Source organism: Ziziphus jujuba, chromosome 2 (assembly GCF_031755915.1).
Source record: "Ziziphus jujuba cultivar Dongzao chromosome 2, ASM3175591v1".
NCBI lineage: Eukaryota > Viridiplantae > Streptophyta > Magnoliopsida > Rosales > Rhamnaceae > Ziziphus > Ziziphus jujuba.
Genome location: NC_083380.1, coordinates 4,516,666 through 4,533,011, shown reverse-complemented (window position 1 = coordinate 4,533,011; position 16,346 = coordinate 4,516,666). Strand labels below are relative to the sequence as shown.

The following is a 16,346-nucleotide window of genomic DNA, read 5'->3' as shown; positions in this document are numbered from 1 at the left end:
TCTAAATAAATTGGTACGTATATTTATTAACTTATGTTTTAAGTAATATTTATTTATTCATTAATTATTTTTTACTTATGTGGTTTCCACTTTTAATTAGGAGAAATGTGCCACACCAAATCTTAAGAAGGTAAATATTCATTAAATTTTTATTTACCAAATTACAAATTAATTTATTAATGATTAAGTTTTTATTAATTTATTTTGCATAAGTGTTAATAAATTTTTTTATTTTTCCATATGCAGTATGAGGGTGTAATATCATCAACACGAGAAAGTCAACTTCCATCTCAATGAGTATGCATATGTAAAAATATGTCAATGAGATGATATTTAATTATATTGATAATTGTTTTGTTATGAATAAGAATTTATTTTAAATTTTTATATTCTAATTATTTTGGACGAAGTTAGTTTGGGTTTTTTTGTATTATAATTACTTTTATATTTTAATATATTTTTAAAAATTAAAAAATATAAATATAAAAAAATATAAAAGAAATGGCGACTCATTAAAATACTAAAAAGTCGCTTAAAATATATAACGACATATAATAAGATAAATTTAGCGACTCATAAATTTTGCGACTCTACACAAAATGTCGCTAAAAGAATTTTTTCCCATTTTAGCAAGATAAATATATAGCGACCCTCAACAAAAATGTCGCTAATAACTTTTTAACGACTTTTTCATAAAGTGTCGCTAAATCAATGAGTCGCTTTAAGTTAATTGTTGAATATGTCGCTAAATGAGAAAATGAGTCGCTAAAAACACATAAATATGCGACTCTTATAATTTGTCGCTAAAACACAGATGCATTGCTAATTGGGACACTAAAAGAGAGTCGCTAAAAATATATGGGTCGCCGCTAAAAAGGAGACTCACATAATTCGTCGCTAAAACATCATGCGTCGCTAAATAGGCAACAAAAAAAATGCGTCGCTAACAATACATAAGTCGCTATTCAAAATCAATTTTTAGCGACAATATTTTAAAGAGTCACTATGTTATGCGTCGCTATGAGTTCGTTGTTGTATGCGTCGCTAAAAATTAAATGTGCATCGCTAAAAATGTGAATAGGCGACTGTTATAATACATCGTCCGTAGTCTTACATATTTAGCGACATGATATTTTGCGACTCCCTCGAATGCATCACTGTTTATTTAGTGCGACGCAGTACTTGCGTCGTGTATCAGCTCGATTCTAGTAATGCATGCAAAAAGAAATTAGTGTTCTATCTCAGCAACCAAATCAAATCATTCATCAAAAGCAATGGTGCCATATCTTGTGACAAGAGAGAGAATGTCAGCACGAGAAACCACAAAGAGGACAAACCCTTTCCAAAACACAAGAAAGCGATAGAATTATTACCCCAAAGAAAAAAAAAAAAAAAGAAATTAAGAGAGTGAGAGAATGCCCCTAAATAAATGATAAAGATTCATAACATGAATAAGAGACCGTTTGAAAAATGCAAAAATTAAATGGCTTCTAAAGAGTGAAGAAAAAGTATGAACCTTTCTAAGTCCATTTCTTATGGAGAAAAGATTAAAGTTACAGATTTTATTATGAAAAAAAAATTGATCAAGATGAATCCTAGGATAACTCCAATGAAACCAACCTCTTTTTTTGCAAACGTTATCTACAAATCATCAAGAAATCAATAAATATAATAAGTAGGAAAGGAAAAAGATCTTGATTCTACTTCTTCAGGGAAAAAAAGAAGAATGTATCTGGACTAAATTGGAGATGTTAGAGAGTAGAGATGATACATTTGCAGAATACTCATTATATATGTTCCTCATCATCGAGAATTATACCTGAAATGTAGAGCAATCTTGTGCCAACCTTCCCCTGTCTCTCTCAAGCATAGTTGATTTAGCAATGAACAATCTTCGATCTCCGAAAGAGAGAGAGAGAGAGAGAGAGAGAGGAGGTGGTAGAAATCTGTCAAGAAGTACCTTAAGGAAATCAGGAAAAAACAGAAACGTTCTTGCATAGTGCTCATCATATAGATTTACTAACCATCTAGAGGCACTTGAAGTTTCACTCACGCTCCTTGATGGCTTTGGTGCAGGAGATCCAGCACTGCTTTTGATATAATAATCTCCAAAGTTTCACCACACCTGCTTGAGGAAATCAGGAGCTATAGTTTAGTCCCGTTGTCTTGCTCCATTAAAGATTTTTCAGCTTTTTTTTTTTCCAACGAATTCCCTGCTGATGATCTTCCCCAATGTTGTTGTGCTCCTTCAGATGATGGAAAAACCAAATATAACACATCAAATAAATTCCTTCTCCTTTCAACTCCATACAACAAGGAAGAAGACCAAAAGCAAAGGAATCATACAAATTGCTAAACTGCATTTTTTTTCCACCCCTCTGGTAATTGCATCTCCTCTCTGTTTTGTTCAAGTTGTCTCTGCAGACAAAAAAGGGGAACAAAAGAATGTTTTCATTAATTTAAAAGAATGGAAGCATAGAAATTAAAAATAGAACATGAAATTGGATAGAGGACTGGAAAACCACTAAGGAACAAGAAAGAAGGGTTTTGGAAAATTAAATGATAAAGAGTCCATACATGAATAATTAACCGTTTTACAATGAAAAAAATTACATGACTTCTAAAAAGAGACGAAAATGTAAGCACCTTTCAAACAGAAGGAACGAAATTTCGGTTTTTATGAGAAACCAAACCCTACGAAAACAACATTTGTATGTGCCTTGAAAGTGGTTGCTAGGGGAGTGTGGCTGCTGTGCGATGTAGTTGTGATATAACCAGAGTGGACTTGTTCCTTATCCCTACCAGATCATTTAAAAAAGAAAAAAGAAAATTGTACCCGGATTAAATGGGAGATACTGGTAAACAAAGACTGACACATTTGCAGAATACTCATTATATATATTCTTGATCGTCGAGAACTATACGAGAAATGTGAGCAATCTTGGCCAATCTTCCTTTGTCTCTCTCTGGCACCGTTTATCTAACAATCGACTATTCTCGATCTTCAAAAAAGATAAAGAAGTGGGTAGGCCTTTTTCAATTAAATATACATATTATACTTCTTATTAAATTAATTTTGAATTTCTTGTATTTTGGACTGTACCCATTGTTGAAATGCCATTAACTTAATTTACCTAAAGTTATCATTTGAAAATTGAATACTATTTTGGACTGTAACCATTGTGGTGTTGCTGGACTTTTCAGACATTTAGAATCAACTTCTATATGTGCATTTCTCAGCACCTGAAGAACGAAGAATTCTTTGAAATAATACATAAATACTAAGAAAGACAGTGATCTTTTAATCTTCATTCAACAATGGACAGAATATATTGATTGAGGATTCAAAAGTTGCAAACTCTCCAAGTTATAGTGCATAGAATATGATTATAATTGGGGGCTGAATCATTATAGTTAAGCCGAAACCTCCACAAAAAAACTTGGAGAATAAAGTCAAAATATGATTGTTTTGTCTTTTTGATGGAGGTTTTGTCTTCTAAAGGGCTAAGCTTCTCTTATTTTCTATGTTCTTTTTTCGGGGTCTCGATCTCCCCTTTGAACTCTCAATGCTTGATACCTGCAAAAGGACAATAACCTTGGCACCTCGGGGGGTATTTGGTTATCATCTCTTCAACGATCAAGTTAATTAGAGTGGTTGGTAGATATGGATTTTCAGATGCAATGGAAAAGAAGAGAAGTTCCTCTACACAGTGAATGTTGCCCATATTTATACCTTGTGTCAATGTTCATGGTTTCTAGCATATTTTGGCTTTGCTTTAGCGTAGTCATGCTACTGGGTTTTAGAATCTGAATAAGATTGAGAAATCTACAGGAGGATTTTTGGCAAGATTGTATCCCTGTAATTGAGGGAATGTTCAGCGCCAAGGTAAACTATTGGGTGTCATTTTGGATGTTCTGCATGCGTTTTCATGCATGGTCTTTAACGTGGGTAAGTTTTATGTCTTTGGAGATAAACTTTCAGCTCTTTTATCTTGTGTCCTGATTTTACTGTTTATTTGGGCCACATCATATCTTAGACCGAGATTGTTTTCTTTATGAACAAGCTGTTAAAATAATTTTTATGTATATATAGAGGGGGAAGATTACTATGGAGTTTCATTAATGTATATCAGCTCTCATTATCTCTGGTAGGCATTGAAAACCAAAAGATATGTTGGCCGTCTTCTGAAGCTTGATTCCCTTAAAAAAAGGCTATATATGGAAGAAAATGTATGTGTTAAGCTTCAACACTTGGCTTTGGTGGTACCAGAGAGGACCTAGGCAACCGTATGATCATCTCTATAAACTCGAAAACGCAACATAGTTGATAGAGATAATTGAATATAACATGAAAAATGGCTGTGAACTCCTTTTTTAAATTGCACATAGGATTATGTTCAAGATTGTAACCCACCTCTCAATGACCCGAATCGAATGGCTGCTTTTCAAAAGGGCTCGACAACATGGGCTAAGTGGGTTGATTCAATTGTGAATCCAAGAAAAACTAAAGTCATCTCCAAGGAATTTCTCCTTCTCATTACCAATAAACCACACCTTTCTCAATTTTCTGTCTTTCTGTTCATTTTCAAACCCAACAAAGCAGTAACAGTTTTTTTCTGATACTCCTTTTTTTTTTTGTTTTTTTTCGTCGGGGTGGGTGGGTGGAATGAAACAGGAATGACAAACTAAGGAAAAGAGACACAAACCATAAGTAGATCAGTCTACCCATCAGGATTGCCAAGGGCATTATATGTGGTGAAAGATGTGCTAAGTGGAATAAGAAAACCAGTTCATTTGCTGGACTTAACAGCTCTCTCACAGCTCAGAAAAGGATGCACATCCTGGCAGTTATAATGGTTTCAAGGGCATGAATTTAACAGATTGGTGTGTTTCTGGTCTTTCAGACACTTGGAATCAAGTTCTATATGCATTTCTCACTACTACTTGAATGACAATGTAAATATTTGGAAAATTCACAAGTATAATGAAAAATAGTCAAAAATTCTAGTTAAGCCAAGTTAAGGATTTAATCTTGATTGTTCAATGCATATATTTAGTTAATATCAAGTAATACAAAATTTTGGAAAATTAGAAACATTTTGGGGAAATTTAGACCTTAAACTTTTATTTAACCTCCAATTGAAGCTCTAAATCTCAAAATGATTTTAAAAAAAAAAATGGATTAAAACAAAAATTTTGGGAAAATACAAACATTTTGCAAAATTATAAACATGGGAAAATATAAACATTTTGCTAGATTATAAACAGTTTGGGAGTTATCAAAGATTTTTGAAAAATTATAAGCATTTTGGAAAATTTTAACCATTAACTTTGAGATTACTTTATTTTGATCTTTAATTACAACTCTAAAATGACTTGGTAAAAATGATTAAAAATGCATTTATTTATTATTGTATTTCACCAACTGCATTAACCTCACTCATAGAAATTTAAGACTAGTTTTGACAACATTGAATCTTTGTAAATGTTATAGAGTTTAATTGCTTTTTATTTGCTGAAGAATTTATTTATAAAATTAGGCGTTAACTCAAACATGCTGCGGGTATCCAATCTAAAACAGAGCTCTCTCGTTAGCCCAAACGATTTCATCTCTATATATATGTACAGACGTCGAATTGGATGAAGTGTCTGGCCCAACAGTTCAAATGGGTCATGAATTGGATGGATATCCATAGGTTTATCTAGAAGATCCATAGCATCTTGTGGGTCCCAACCAGGATACAACCGAATCAAAGCCAATTATTTTGCAAAAATATGGTGTCTTAGTCAACCCTTCATAACAAAAAGTCGTTCAACTAAAATAAATCTACATCAGCGAAATTGCACTCATTTTTCCTTGAAAAGCATGCAAACTTTCATAAAAAAAAGTAGTTGAAAAAGCTAATCAATCTTTACTCTCAAAAAACAAAAAACAAATAATAATAATTTCACATCTAAGTAAAGATATTTAGGAAACCACAAGCATCTAAAATTAATTCCCTTTCACTCTAGGATGATATATTTATGTTATAGTCAAAAAAGTGACTACATTTTTTAAGGTTAAATCCAAAGGCCATTCGACCAAACGTTTAGCGGTAAAGTTACTGTTGTTTTTTTTTGTTTTTTTGACATAGGAAGTTTCCACCTCGAATTTAAAAAGAGATTAAAAAAGAAGAATCCAGAAGCCTAATGATAACAATGTTTCCTTGAAGATGCATCAACCCATGTGTGTTTGTCAAAAAGCCATCCCCACCTTTTCTCATTTTCTATTAATCGTACCAAACTTTAACTCTTATGCCCCTCTACCCACTCTATTATATCACCACCAAATTTCCAAATACTAAATCATATTCATACCTTTTGAGACTTTTGTATAGCCAATACTCTTTAACTTATTCTTTTCTCATTTTCTATTAATCATTACCAAACTTCAACTCTTTTGCTCCTCTACCAACTCTATTATATCACCACCAAATTTCCAAATACTAAATCATATTCATACCTTTTGAGTTCTCTTATGGCTATTACTTTTTCTCCGTGCATCCTCTTCAGCCTCTACTTCACCATTTTCTCAATCTTTTTGAGCAAATCCATTGATGGATTTCACACTAAGCGGTTTGTCCAAGAAACAAAAGCGACTGATAACACAAAAACCCTCCATTTCTACTTCCATGACATCCTTAGTGGCAAAAACCCAACTGCTGTGAATATTCTCAAACCCTCAGGTGGTTCAATTTCTAGCTTTGGTAGCACCATGATGATTGATGATGCACTAACTGATGAGCAAGATTCCAATTCAAATATCATTGGAAGAGCTCAAGGATTTTACTCTGTGGCATCACAAAGTGAATTGGCATTTCTTATGGTCATGACTTTTTCTTTCACGGAAGGTGAGTATAGTGGAAGTACCCTCAGCATTGTTGGCCGGAATCCGGTAATGAACGACGTGAGAGAAATGCCGGTGGTCGGAGGCACCGGAAAGTTCCGGTTTGCCCGTGGATATGCCTTGGCTCATACAGTTTGGTTTGATGCTTCTACAGGGGATGCCACTGTTGAGTACAATGTTCACTTGTTGCAAGATGGAGTTTCTTCAGTTTCAGTTTCAAGTCAGGGTTATACTAATACTTATTCATTTTTGTTTTCTCTTTTCCTTTTAATTATTAGTAATTCATGTGCTAGTTTCATTGAGCCTTTCTCATATTAAATTCTCCTTTTTTCTTTTTCTTTCTTTTCTGTTTTTTTTTTTTTTTTTTTGGGTATTCATTGTTCTTCTTCCATGGAAGTATTGTACATGAGCTATTGTTACCTCAATTTTAGATAAAGAGGGATTTCTTCATACATAAAATTTCCATCAAAAAGGCTTCCAAATGCATCAAATATCAGTGCATATGCAAAAACAAAAGAAAACAGAAAGTTCTTTGAATCTTTCTGAGTAACACTATGAATTTAAGGGGAACCAAAAGCAAAAAAGCATAATATCTTAATACAGAGAAGAAAAACAGATTACAAGAAGAAAAGAAAAATTAAAAGACACTCAATCACCATTTGATCAATAATATTTGTTATATATGAGAACAAACTGCAATTTCTTGAGACTTATTGTGCATTGTACACGAAATAAAAATAAGGTACAAATTTGCATTGCAGTGAAAGCTACTATGAGTAATGTGGATGTCAAGGTAACTAACTTGAATAATATAACAAATCAATTATCTAAATTTTGTTCTGATTATGTATCACAGAAAATGAAAGAATCAAAATTGTGTATATACACTAAGAAATGGTACATCCAGTATATTATATCAAGTATATTTACTTTTTACATCACACTTTCTGATAAACTTGCAACCCAACTTAACATCAACTTTTCGTCAGACTGATACAGGAATTGATGCTTTGTGAGTCAGTTTCCACAAAACGACTCAAATTCTCAAAGTAAAACACCTTTAGCCTAAATTAATAATATCCCATGCTCTTCCTTTTCCATAAGGTCTCAATCTAATGTTTCTTACAGCAAAAGCTATGATGAAAGCACAACAATTTTTTCCTTCAAAAGGATGAAAACTTTTATAATAAAAGTTGTTCAAAAGCTAATCACTTTTTCCCAGCAAAAAAAAGTTACTAAAGAACTCCAATAATTACGATTTTAACTGTAATGATAAAAATGTGTTCTTGAAGAAATAGCAGGTCAGCTTTTCAGAAAGTTTCTGCTTTTTCCCACTTTCTTTGATGCTAATTACATCAAACATCATTCTTCTTTGTTCCCCTGCAGAGTCTATTAAATCTCAACCGGTCCACCATAATTCTAATACTAACTAATTATTCCTTTGAGAATTTTCAACTTCCACTTGAAAATCTCATATGGCTTATTTTCTCCCTTACACCCTCTTCACCCTATACTTCACTATCTTCTTAACCATTTTTAACAAGTCCATTGATGGGTTTTCCATTAAGCAGTCTGTGCAACAGAAAAAAGTGACACAGACAGTCAATGCAAAGCACCTCCACTTTTATTTCCATGACATTCTTAGTGGCAAAAACCCAACTGCTGTGAACATAATTACTCCGCCTGATGGTTTAATTTCCAGCTTTGGAAGCACTCTGATGATTGATGATGCACTAACTGAAGGGCAAGATTCCAGCTCAAAAGTCATCGGAAGAGCACAAGGATTTTACTCTGTGGCCTCACAAAGTGACTTGGCATTTCTTATGGTCATGACTTTTTCTTTTGTGGAAGGTGAATATAGAGGAAGTTCCCTCAGCATTCTCGGGAGGAATCCGGTCTTAAACGACGTGAGAGAAATGCCAGTTGTTGGTGGCACCGGCAAGTTCAGGTTTGCACGTGGCTATGCCTTGGCTCATACAGTTTGGTTTGATGCTAGTACAGGGGATGCCACTGTTGAATACAATGTTCATGTATCAGGCTAATTATACTTGTTTGTTATATTTCTTTCCAATTTTTATGTTAGTTGTTTGTTATATTTCTTTCCAATTTTTATGTTAGTTGTTTATTACTAATTTTTATTGAGCTTTGCTCATCTGGTTTTTCCATTTTTGTTCAGCTTTTACATTTCTTCTATGACCTGAGTTTTGAACTAAAGCTATGGTTACCCCAAACTGTTAGGGGATCAGCACCAAGCTATTCAGTAATGGTGAATGATAATGGCCTAGCACCCTCTAGCAACCATGAACTGGTAGACAGAGAGAGGTATACATGGGAAGAGAGAGAAAGAGAAAGAGAGATTTGTTTTTATCCATAAATTTCCATAAAATAGGCTATCCGAAGATATAGAACATCAGTGTATATGTAAAACCAAAAAGAATTCGAAGAACAAAAGAACAAAGAAAGTTCTTCAAATCTTTCTGATAAACACTATGAATTTAAAGGGAAAAAAATGCATAAGATCTTTATACGGAGAAGAAAAAGAAGTTAAAAAATAGAAACGAAAAAATGAAAAAGCACTCGATCACCATATTGTCAATAAGCTTATTCATATCTCCTAAACCTCCAGGCTGAAATGGAAAAGAGGGGTCTGTCTTGCCAGCATATAACCAAACATCCATTCTCATCTTTAATCTTATAGCCATCATAAGCATAGCTATGTAACAACCTAGTTGCCTGCAACCTTCCATGATAGCTCAAAGGTACCCTCCCAAACCCAGCCAACTCAAGCCTTAAGATCCATTTTTCGAGTTTTTCATGCCTCTCCTTCCTCTCAGTTCCCTCACATGCTATGATGTTTTTAATTTCCTCTCCGAAAAGCATCTTCTCAAGTTTTAGCCGTTCCATTGATGCTCTTGATACTGTCGACTCCAAGCAATCAAAGAGTGCTGCATAGAAGTTCAATGCTTCTAGGACCCTCTCCATTAAAGTTAATCCATTGTGGTTTGATTCTTGCTCAGTTACCACCATCAGCTTCGGTGACAGGCCCCAGATACCAGTTAGAAAACTCCCCATCCTTGGCGAAGCACTTACAGAAAGAGGGGACAATGCAGAATCAGGACTCAAGTTGCAGGCATAGCTTGAATCTTTCTCAAGCCACTCTCCTAGAGTTCTCTGGTTAAGATGGAAGACTTTTTGTAAGTTTTTTGATGTTGATGGCGGACTCCTCTGGTTTTCTTCATCAGTTGCCAAAAGACAATGGAGCTGAAGTACAGAACTTACCGCAAGAGCTTCTCCAGTCTTGACACGCAAGCTTTCAATATCAAGATTCTCTAGTTTGCTAACTACAGGATTAAACTGAAAAGGGATGTCCAACTTTTCAGCTTCTTCCGTCAACCTAAGAGCCATTTGTTCTAATACCTCCTTCTGTTCATGAATGCCCGTAATTCTCAAATGAGGCGGGCCCTCAGGTCGTGCACTTAATGTCTGAAGAAGATTAATCCATTGAGCAGGCTCAGATGAGTTCAAATCAATAATGTGAACCATCTTCTCCCCTTCCATGGCTTCTATAATGGCCTGATTTGTGATCAGATATGAAAGCTTTAAGAAGGGACAGAGCTCGAAGAACAACCTCTTAACAAGGATTTCTTCAGAAACTGAAGATATTTTCGTAGAATTGAGGGCTTTGTGCAGACCAGGCCAACCTTTAAGCATTCTGTCAGCAAGTGCCTCTGTGAAGTAAGCAGCTATGCGCTGCATAGTGTCACCATCAGGAGAAGCAAGGTGAGAAATATGCTCCAGGCCAATATTTGCATTCTCAATGCTTCCAAGAGCAACCTGGTTAGCGCAGGCAATAAGAAGATGGATTAAATACAATCCCCTCTCTTCAGATTTCAGCTCCCTGAGCCATGGATATGGTGACCCTCCTACACCAGGAGACACTGGCATCCAAGGAAAGAACTGCAGAGGTGATGAAGTCACAGATGATGATCCCTCCTCTTGAACCATACTTTCAACTATCAATGAAGTACAGCTGGGGGTGCCAAAAATGGGAATCTGAGAATTTTCCAAAAACAGCAAGATTTTTAGATTAGATGGGTAACAAATTTGATATTAGTATCACAATAACAAAACCAACATTTCTTCTCTTCCCTCCCCCAGTCAAGAGGAGAAGAAAAAAGTAACTAAACTAATAATGAAAAGCAAAAAGATGAAAAAAGCTTTTCCAAAAAATAAATAAAAATCTTGACCAAGTCAAATTCTAGTGTAAGAAAAATCTTAGCTTAAGACCAATAATCACTCTTCTCCCCCATATTCTTTTCTTTCCTCAATAACCGAACCAAAAATGATGTTACTACAAAATCAGAGCCCCAAGATCAAGAAACATGACCTCTAGCTCTTAATACTTTTCAACATGGCCACAAAAATCAGACTTAAAAAGAACCATGAATCTAATAAATCTGAAGGAAAATGATTCAAGGATTTCTAAAAAACAGAGCAACAGAAAAAGAGAAGCAGCAAAATTTGATTTTCAAGCATCCTCCTTCAAACTTGTTTCCAGTATTTTAACTCATATATATAAAAGAAGTCTTCCGTTATAACAGAACCAAACGACTATATAAGACCTGTAAAGTAATAGTATGTTCATGGTGACTAAAGGAAGAAAATTTTAAAATTTAATAACTTCTTCCATTTCCGAACGAAATTTTCTTGACAACAAAGGAGAGCCAGAAGGAAAGTGAGGAAAATTTCGCCTCCTAAGGAAACATAAAGCATGATTCGCTGGATTCACAGCAGTTTCAGACAATTCAACAAAGCAATAGAACCAAAGCTATGAGACAGAGACAGGGAATTACCAGAGGAAGTTCGGAAGCCTCACCTTACAAATAACAAACCAAATACACCACCAAATTAAAAATTTCCAAACTGGGTTTTCAAATTGAAAGAAAACCCAGAAAAACCCCTGTGGAAATTTTCTCTCTAGGTTACTCAACCTTACACTACTGAATCAAAGTGGGTTCAGAGCTATGAAGGGTTTGTGGTGGTAAAAGGTTTTTGTCACAAAGTAGGTGACCTAGAGTTAAAGGTCTTGGTTTGAAGGACTTTTCCATGGCTGTGTTGGCGACAATACAAGAACTAGTTTTTGTCGTCATTAATTTTGTTCGTCTTTTAAGGGTTTCAGAAGAATATGGAATTTCCGAAATACGGGGCCTTTTCTTTCCTCCTTCACACTCTCTCTAGATTTTTTTTTCTCTATCTGAATTTGTTTGTTTGTTTGTTTATCTCTCTAAGGGCGTGTTTGTTACGCCGGACTGGGCAGGTCAGGACAGGACCCAGTCCCAGTCCGGTGTTTGGAAAGTGAAAATGGGAGGGGGACAGGTTTGTCCCGTAGATCATTTTATCCCAAATGAGGGGGATAAATCTGACCCATCTGGAGACTGGGTCACTTTTGTCCCACCGAGCTCTCTTCGAAGCATCTCTGGCCGCCCCCTTCGAAGCATTGTCGATCTCGCATCACCATCCCCTTCGAAGCATCTGGCCGGTGAGCATGTCTTCTTCTTCTGTTTCGGCAATCTTCCATCATCATCATCTTGTATTTTTCTTTGTTTTTTACCTTAATTTTTAGCTAAAAAATTATGAAATATTTTTGGGAAATGTCATTTATTGATCTGCGAAATAAGCTTTGATCTATTTATGTTAGGGCTTGATTTGATATTCAGGAGGAAGAAGCTTGATTTTGGAGGCAAACTACCCTTCGAAGCATTTCTGGCCGGTGAGTTTATCTTCTGCTGCATCCTTCCTCTGTTTCATCGATCTGCCATCATCACCTGGTAAATATGGTGTCTCGTTTACAGTCCAAAAACCTCCATAAATCTAGATATGAGAAATAAGTTTTTTGCTTTGTCATAGGCATTTTGTTCAATTTACATCGATATTGCTGGTCTTAGTCTCTTGTTAATCTGCTGCAAAAGTTCAAAAAGAAAACTTAAAAATGATTATAAAAGATTTTAACTTAGTCTTCGAACAAATTTGTATAAAGATTGCAACTTATTCATACTAAAAATACTAAAATGACATATGAACAAATTATGAATTTTCATAATAAAGAAAAGGACAAAAGACTGTAAAAAAGCTGAGAGCATGTGGCAGCTATAATCAAGCTATATGAGGGGACATAACGATAACTATATAATTGTGTAATTTTATATATTATTATTTCTCTACAGGTTATTTAAAGCTTGCATGTGCACTGTACTTTTCATAATTAAATTATACTCCCATTTTGATTAAAAGGAAGCAGCAGTATAGCTCAAAGGATTACGCAGAGGTTGGTGTGTTGACAATTTTAAGCAGCAGTATAGTACCTTATCTGATGCCAGGTAACTGTTCAGCTGCTAACTTCTAAAACTGGTTTCAGGTACAGCATTAAAACATCTAAAGTTTATGGGTTATCTAATTTTAACATGCTCATTTGTAGTTGTAATCCCTTTCAGAGAGTTTGAGCAGCAAAGGGAGCTCAGAGAGAGAGGTCTGCAGACTACATGTGATGAATCTGCTGGTAGAAAATTATTTTCTGACGATACCATCAATGCTCAGATGGACAAGGTCTATAACTATTTTTGTTTAATTTTCCAACTTTATGATATTGCTTATGAATTGATATTGGTTTTTTTATGAACTTTGTTTGCTAACATAAATTCTAACAAAAAAATAATGAACAACCTTTTTTTTTATAATTAATGCATGAACTGTTATTGAATTAATAATTTACAGCTGTATTCTTTTTGATTGAGAATAGATATATCAAAGTCTTTTTTCTAGGCTGCACTTTTTTTTTTGTATTGAAAGATTTATGTGTATTCTGATGCAAACAATGGTTGATCCTTTGTGGTACATATGCGAATTCTGATTGGAAGTATTTGAGTAAGTTCCCCTGAAAAATTTATTGGTTTCCTTTCTCTATAGAAAAATGATGCATCACTTTCTCTTATGCCTGACATGTCTCACATGTGACCTGACTTGTCTGGACCGTATATGAAGTATAAACTATTATATTACTGTTGTTGAGCTTAAATTGGAGGTGAGCTCGTTACAGAATCATGCTGATGAAATAGCATGATTTGGATTCTCTCAACAAGGATCTTGAAAGAAGGGCCGCTACTGCAGAAGCAGCACTGAAAAGGGCACGCTTGAATTACTCCATTGCTGTAGACCAGTTGCAGAAGGACCTCGAATTACTTTCTTCCCAGGTTCTGTCCATGTATGAAACTAATGAGAACCTTATTAAGCAAGCTTTTTCAGAATGTTCCCTGCCAAGCTTTCCGGAGTATGAAGAAATGGCTCAGAATCAGAAACTGGATTCAAAGGAAAGTCATGCTGCGAGACTGTTGCAGTGTCAGAATCAATTTCATGAGGAAAAGAAACAAAATTTAGATGCGGATATATTTTTGGAGGATTTGAAAAGATCTCTCTTCTTGCAGAAGGGACTTTACCAAAAGGTTGAAGAAGAAGTCTATGAAGTGCATTTATTAAATGTATATTTGGATGTTTTCTCAAAAACTCTACAGGAAACTTTGCTTGATGCAAGTGCTGACTTCAGGTTGATGAAAGATAAAATTAATAAGCTTACACAGCAGCTGGAGCTTTCAACTGAGTCCAAGGAATTACTGATGCTGAAGCTGCAGGATGCTACAATGAGGTTCACAATCTCAAGGAATACAAAAATGCCTGTGATACAAAATGCAACAGCCTGGCTCTGCATAATCAAGCTTTAGAAGCAAATTTACAAAATGTCACTCATGAAAATTGTCTTCTGGAAACAGCAGCATTGTCACAGGAAAAGGAAGCTCAAATCATGACCATAAAGGATAAAACTGAGGAATCTGCCAAGCTATCACTGGAGCTTAATGGTTTGAAATCAAGTTTGCAATCATTGCATGATGACTTACAAGCTGAAAGAAGTGTAAGAGATATGGCTCAAGTGTCCTTAAATGCAGCACAATCAGATAATCTTGTAATTAAACAGAAATTTGAAAATGATGTACAAAACATTATGGGTAAAATAGATATGTCTAGTGTCCTCGTGCAAAAGCTTCAGTCAGAAGTTAAGACTATTGCTAACAAACTCAAGATTAGCTTTGAAGCTGAAGAACATTATGCACAGCAGCACAGAGAACTTCTATCTGATTGGACAAAATCCAATATATATATACTGATGTCATATTTGTTAAAAGTGCAACTACATGTGACATTTATTTATATATCTATATATCTATATGTATGAATTGAAGATGGATATTTTTATGCTATTAACAAGTTCTTAATTAAATATTATGTCAATTTTTTTTATTTGTATTTAATTGTTATTCATGATTAGTAATTTTATTTTAATTGGTTTTGAAAACAATATTTTAAGTAGTTTATGGATGTTAAAAAAAAAATTACAAATGTGTCATAAATATCATTAAATTATTTTTATTATTAATTAATTGAACATATAAATATCTATACAAAACATATTAAATATAAGTAATAATAAAACTTTAATTAAATATAATATTTAATTTTTTTGTAAATATAAATATAATTTTAAATATTTTCATATATAACAAAAGAAATACTATAATTATAAAATAATCTAATCCAGTCCGATCCTGCACCAAACATGGGACAACTAGTCCAACATTCAGTCCAGAACTATACCAAACACAGTACTGCACTATTCGATCCCGTCCGATCCTGTCCGATCCGAACCTATCCTGTCCGATCCCGTCCGATCCGGATCTATCCTGCGTACCAAACGCCCCCTAAGTTGGTTTTTGTCAGCATATAGAATGGAAGGGAATAAGAGCTGGCCAAACTTGGTATTATGCTTCAACACAACACCAATCCAAATATGTCCTAACAAAACAAAACAACAACCTTTCTTGTAGCTTTGCGGGTAAGAGTGGGGGATTTGCGAGGAAGAGCTTTCCAAGTGCCTCCAAAACCACTACTTGGAGTCATTTTAAAGCCATAGACCATCCACTCGGTTCTTTCTTCTTACATTAGGACAAAGAGACAAGGAGGTTTCGGGAAAAGCCAAAAGTAGATAGAACATTTAACTTTTCATGTGGTCTTGGGTGTTTTCTTTGACTACTTACAAATTAATAAGTTTTGGGTTTTGGGTTTTTCAATTGTCACTTCCACAACAAGTTTTATTTTTTTATTTTTTTATTTTTTTTTTCCTTCAAACAGGTTTCATTCCCTAATATATACGGAACATTCAAGCTCAAATTATGCCATGTTTGAGGCTTAGTTGTGTCTGGTACTCCTTCACAGTTGTCTTAAAACTCTTTCCATGATTTTACTGTTTGATACCAATCTTTTTACTGTTATAAATTTGATAATGCTCTATCAGCTGTGACGTGTTAGAGAATTTCCATTACAAGTTACTTGGTAGCTGGTAGACTCTCCAAAATCT

General features: G+C 34.6%; 4 protein-coding genes across 8 annotated transcripts; 3 read left to right on the top strand and 1 right to left on the bottom strand.

Moving 5' to 3' along the window:
* The first annotated feature begins 6,279 nt into the window (after positions 1 to 6,279).
* LOC107417773 (dirigent protein 22-like) lies at positions 6,280 to 7,224 on the top strand. Its single transcript, XM_060814293.1, has one exon. The coding sequence runs from the start codon at positions 6,518 to 6,520 to the stop codon at positions 7,202 to 7,204; it is 687 nt and encodes a 228-aa protein (XP_060670276.1). The 5' UTR covers positions 6,280 to 6,517; the 3' UTR covers positions 7,205 to 7,224.
* Positions 7,225 to 7,371: 147 nt separating this feature from the next.
* On the top strand, positions 7,372 to 9,051 carry LOC107417806 (dirigent protein 22-like). The gene has a single exon (XM_016026457.4). It carries the CDS (start codon positions 8,362 to 8,364, stop codon positions 8,926 to 8,928), a length of 567 nt encoding a protein of 188 aa, XP_015881943.1. The 5' UTR covers positions 7,372 to 8,361; the 3' UTR covers positions 8,929 to 9,051.
* A 176-nt stretch (positions 9,052 to 9,227) lies between these two features.
* Positions 9,228 to 11,903, bottom strand: LOC107417805 (scarecrow-like protein 3). Of its 2 annotated transcripts, none has more exons than XM_016026456.4 (2): positions 11,763 to 11,903; positions 9,228 to 10,939 (listed from the first exon to the last, which is right to left on the bottom strand). In XM_016026456.4, exon 2 carries the CDS (start codon positions 10,889 to 10,891, stop codon positions 9,488 to 9,490), a length of 1,404 nt encoding a protein of 467 aa, XP_015881942.1. In that variant the 5' UTR covers positions 10,892 to 10,939; positions 11,763 to 11,903; the 3' UTR covers positions 9,228 to 9,487. The 2 variants fall into 2 exon arrangements, with proteins under 2 accessions (XP_015881942.1, XP_015881941.1); XM_016026455.4 differs by having other exon boundaries at positions 11,740 to 11,880.
* A 344-nt stretch (positions 11,904 to 12,247) lies between these two features.
* On the top strand, positions 12,248 to 15,192 carry LOC107426503 (uncharacterized). Of its 4 annotated transcripts, XM_060814292.1 has the most exons (6): positions 12,248 to 12,476; positions 12,585 to 12,714; positions 13,178 to 13,263; positions 13,362 to 13,489; positions 14,023 to 14,382; positions 14,484 to 14,637. In XM_060814292.1, exons 1-6 carry the CDS (start codon positions 12,248 to 12,250, stop codon positions 14,496 to 14,498), a joined length of 948 nt encoding a protein of 315 aa, XP_060670275.1. In that variant the 3' UTR covers positions 14,499 to 14,637. The 4 variants fall into 4 exon arrangements, with proteins under 4 accessions (XP_060670275.1, XP_060670274.1, XP_060670273.1 ...); XM_060814291.1 differs by having other exon boundaries at positions 12,248 to 12,425; positions 12,604 to 12,656; positions 13,185 to 13,263; positions 14,023 to 15,192; XM_060814290.1 differs by having other exon boundaries at positions 12,248 to 12,425; positions 14,023 to 15,192.
* The last annotated feature ends 1,154 nt before the right edge of the window (positions 15,193 to 16,346 follow it).

Bases quoted from the DNA above. Each gene is read 5' to 3' on its own strand.
- LOC107417805 (XM_016026456.4), bottom strand. From the start codon at position 10,891: ATGGTTCAAGAGGAGGGATCATCATCTGTGACTTCATCACCTCTGCAG.
- LOC107417773 (XM_060814293.1), top strand. From the start codon at position 6,518: ATGGCTATTACTTTTTCTCCGTGCATCCTCTTCAGCCTCTACTTCACC.
- LOC107417806 (XM_016026457.4), top strand. From the start codon at position 8,362: ATGGCTTATTTTCTCCCTTACACCCTCTTCACCCTATACTTCACTATC.
- LOC107426503 (XM_060814289.1), top strand. From the start codon at position 12,248: ATGGGAGGGGGACAGGTTTGTCCCGTAGATCATTTTATCCCAAATGAG. The intron at 12,715-13,177 runs GTAAATATGGTG...TTTGATTAAAAG, and splicing joins CGATCTGCCATCATCACCTG to GAAGCAGCAGTATAGCTCAA. The intron at 13,490-14,022 runs GTCTATAACTAT...TCTCTCAACAAG, and splicing joins TCAATGCTCAGATGGACAAG to GATCTTGAAAGAAGGGCCGC.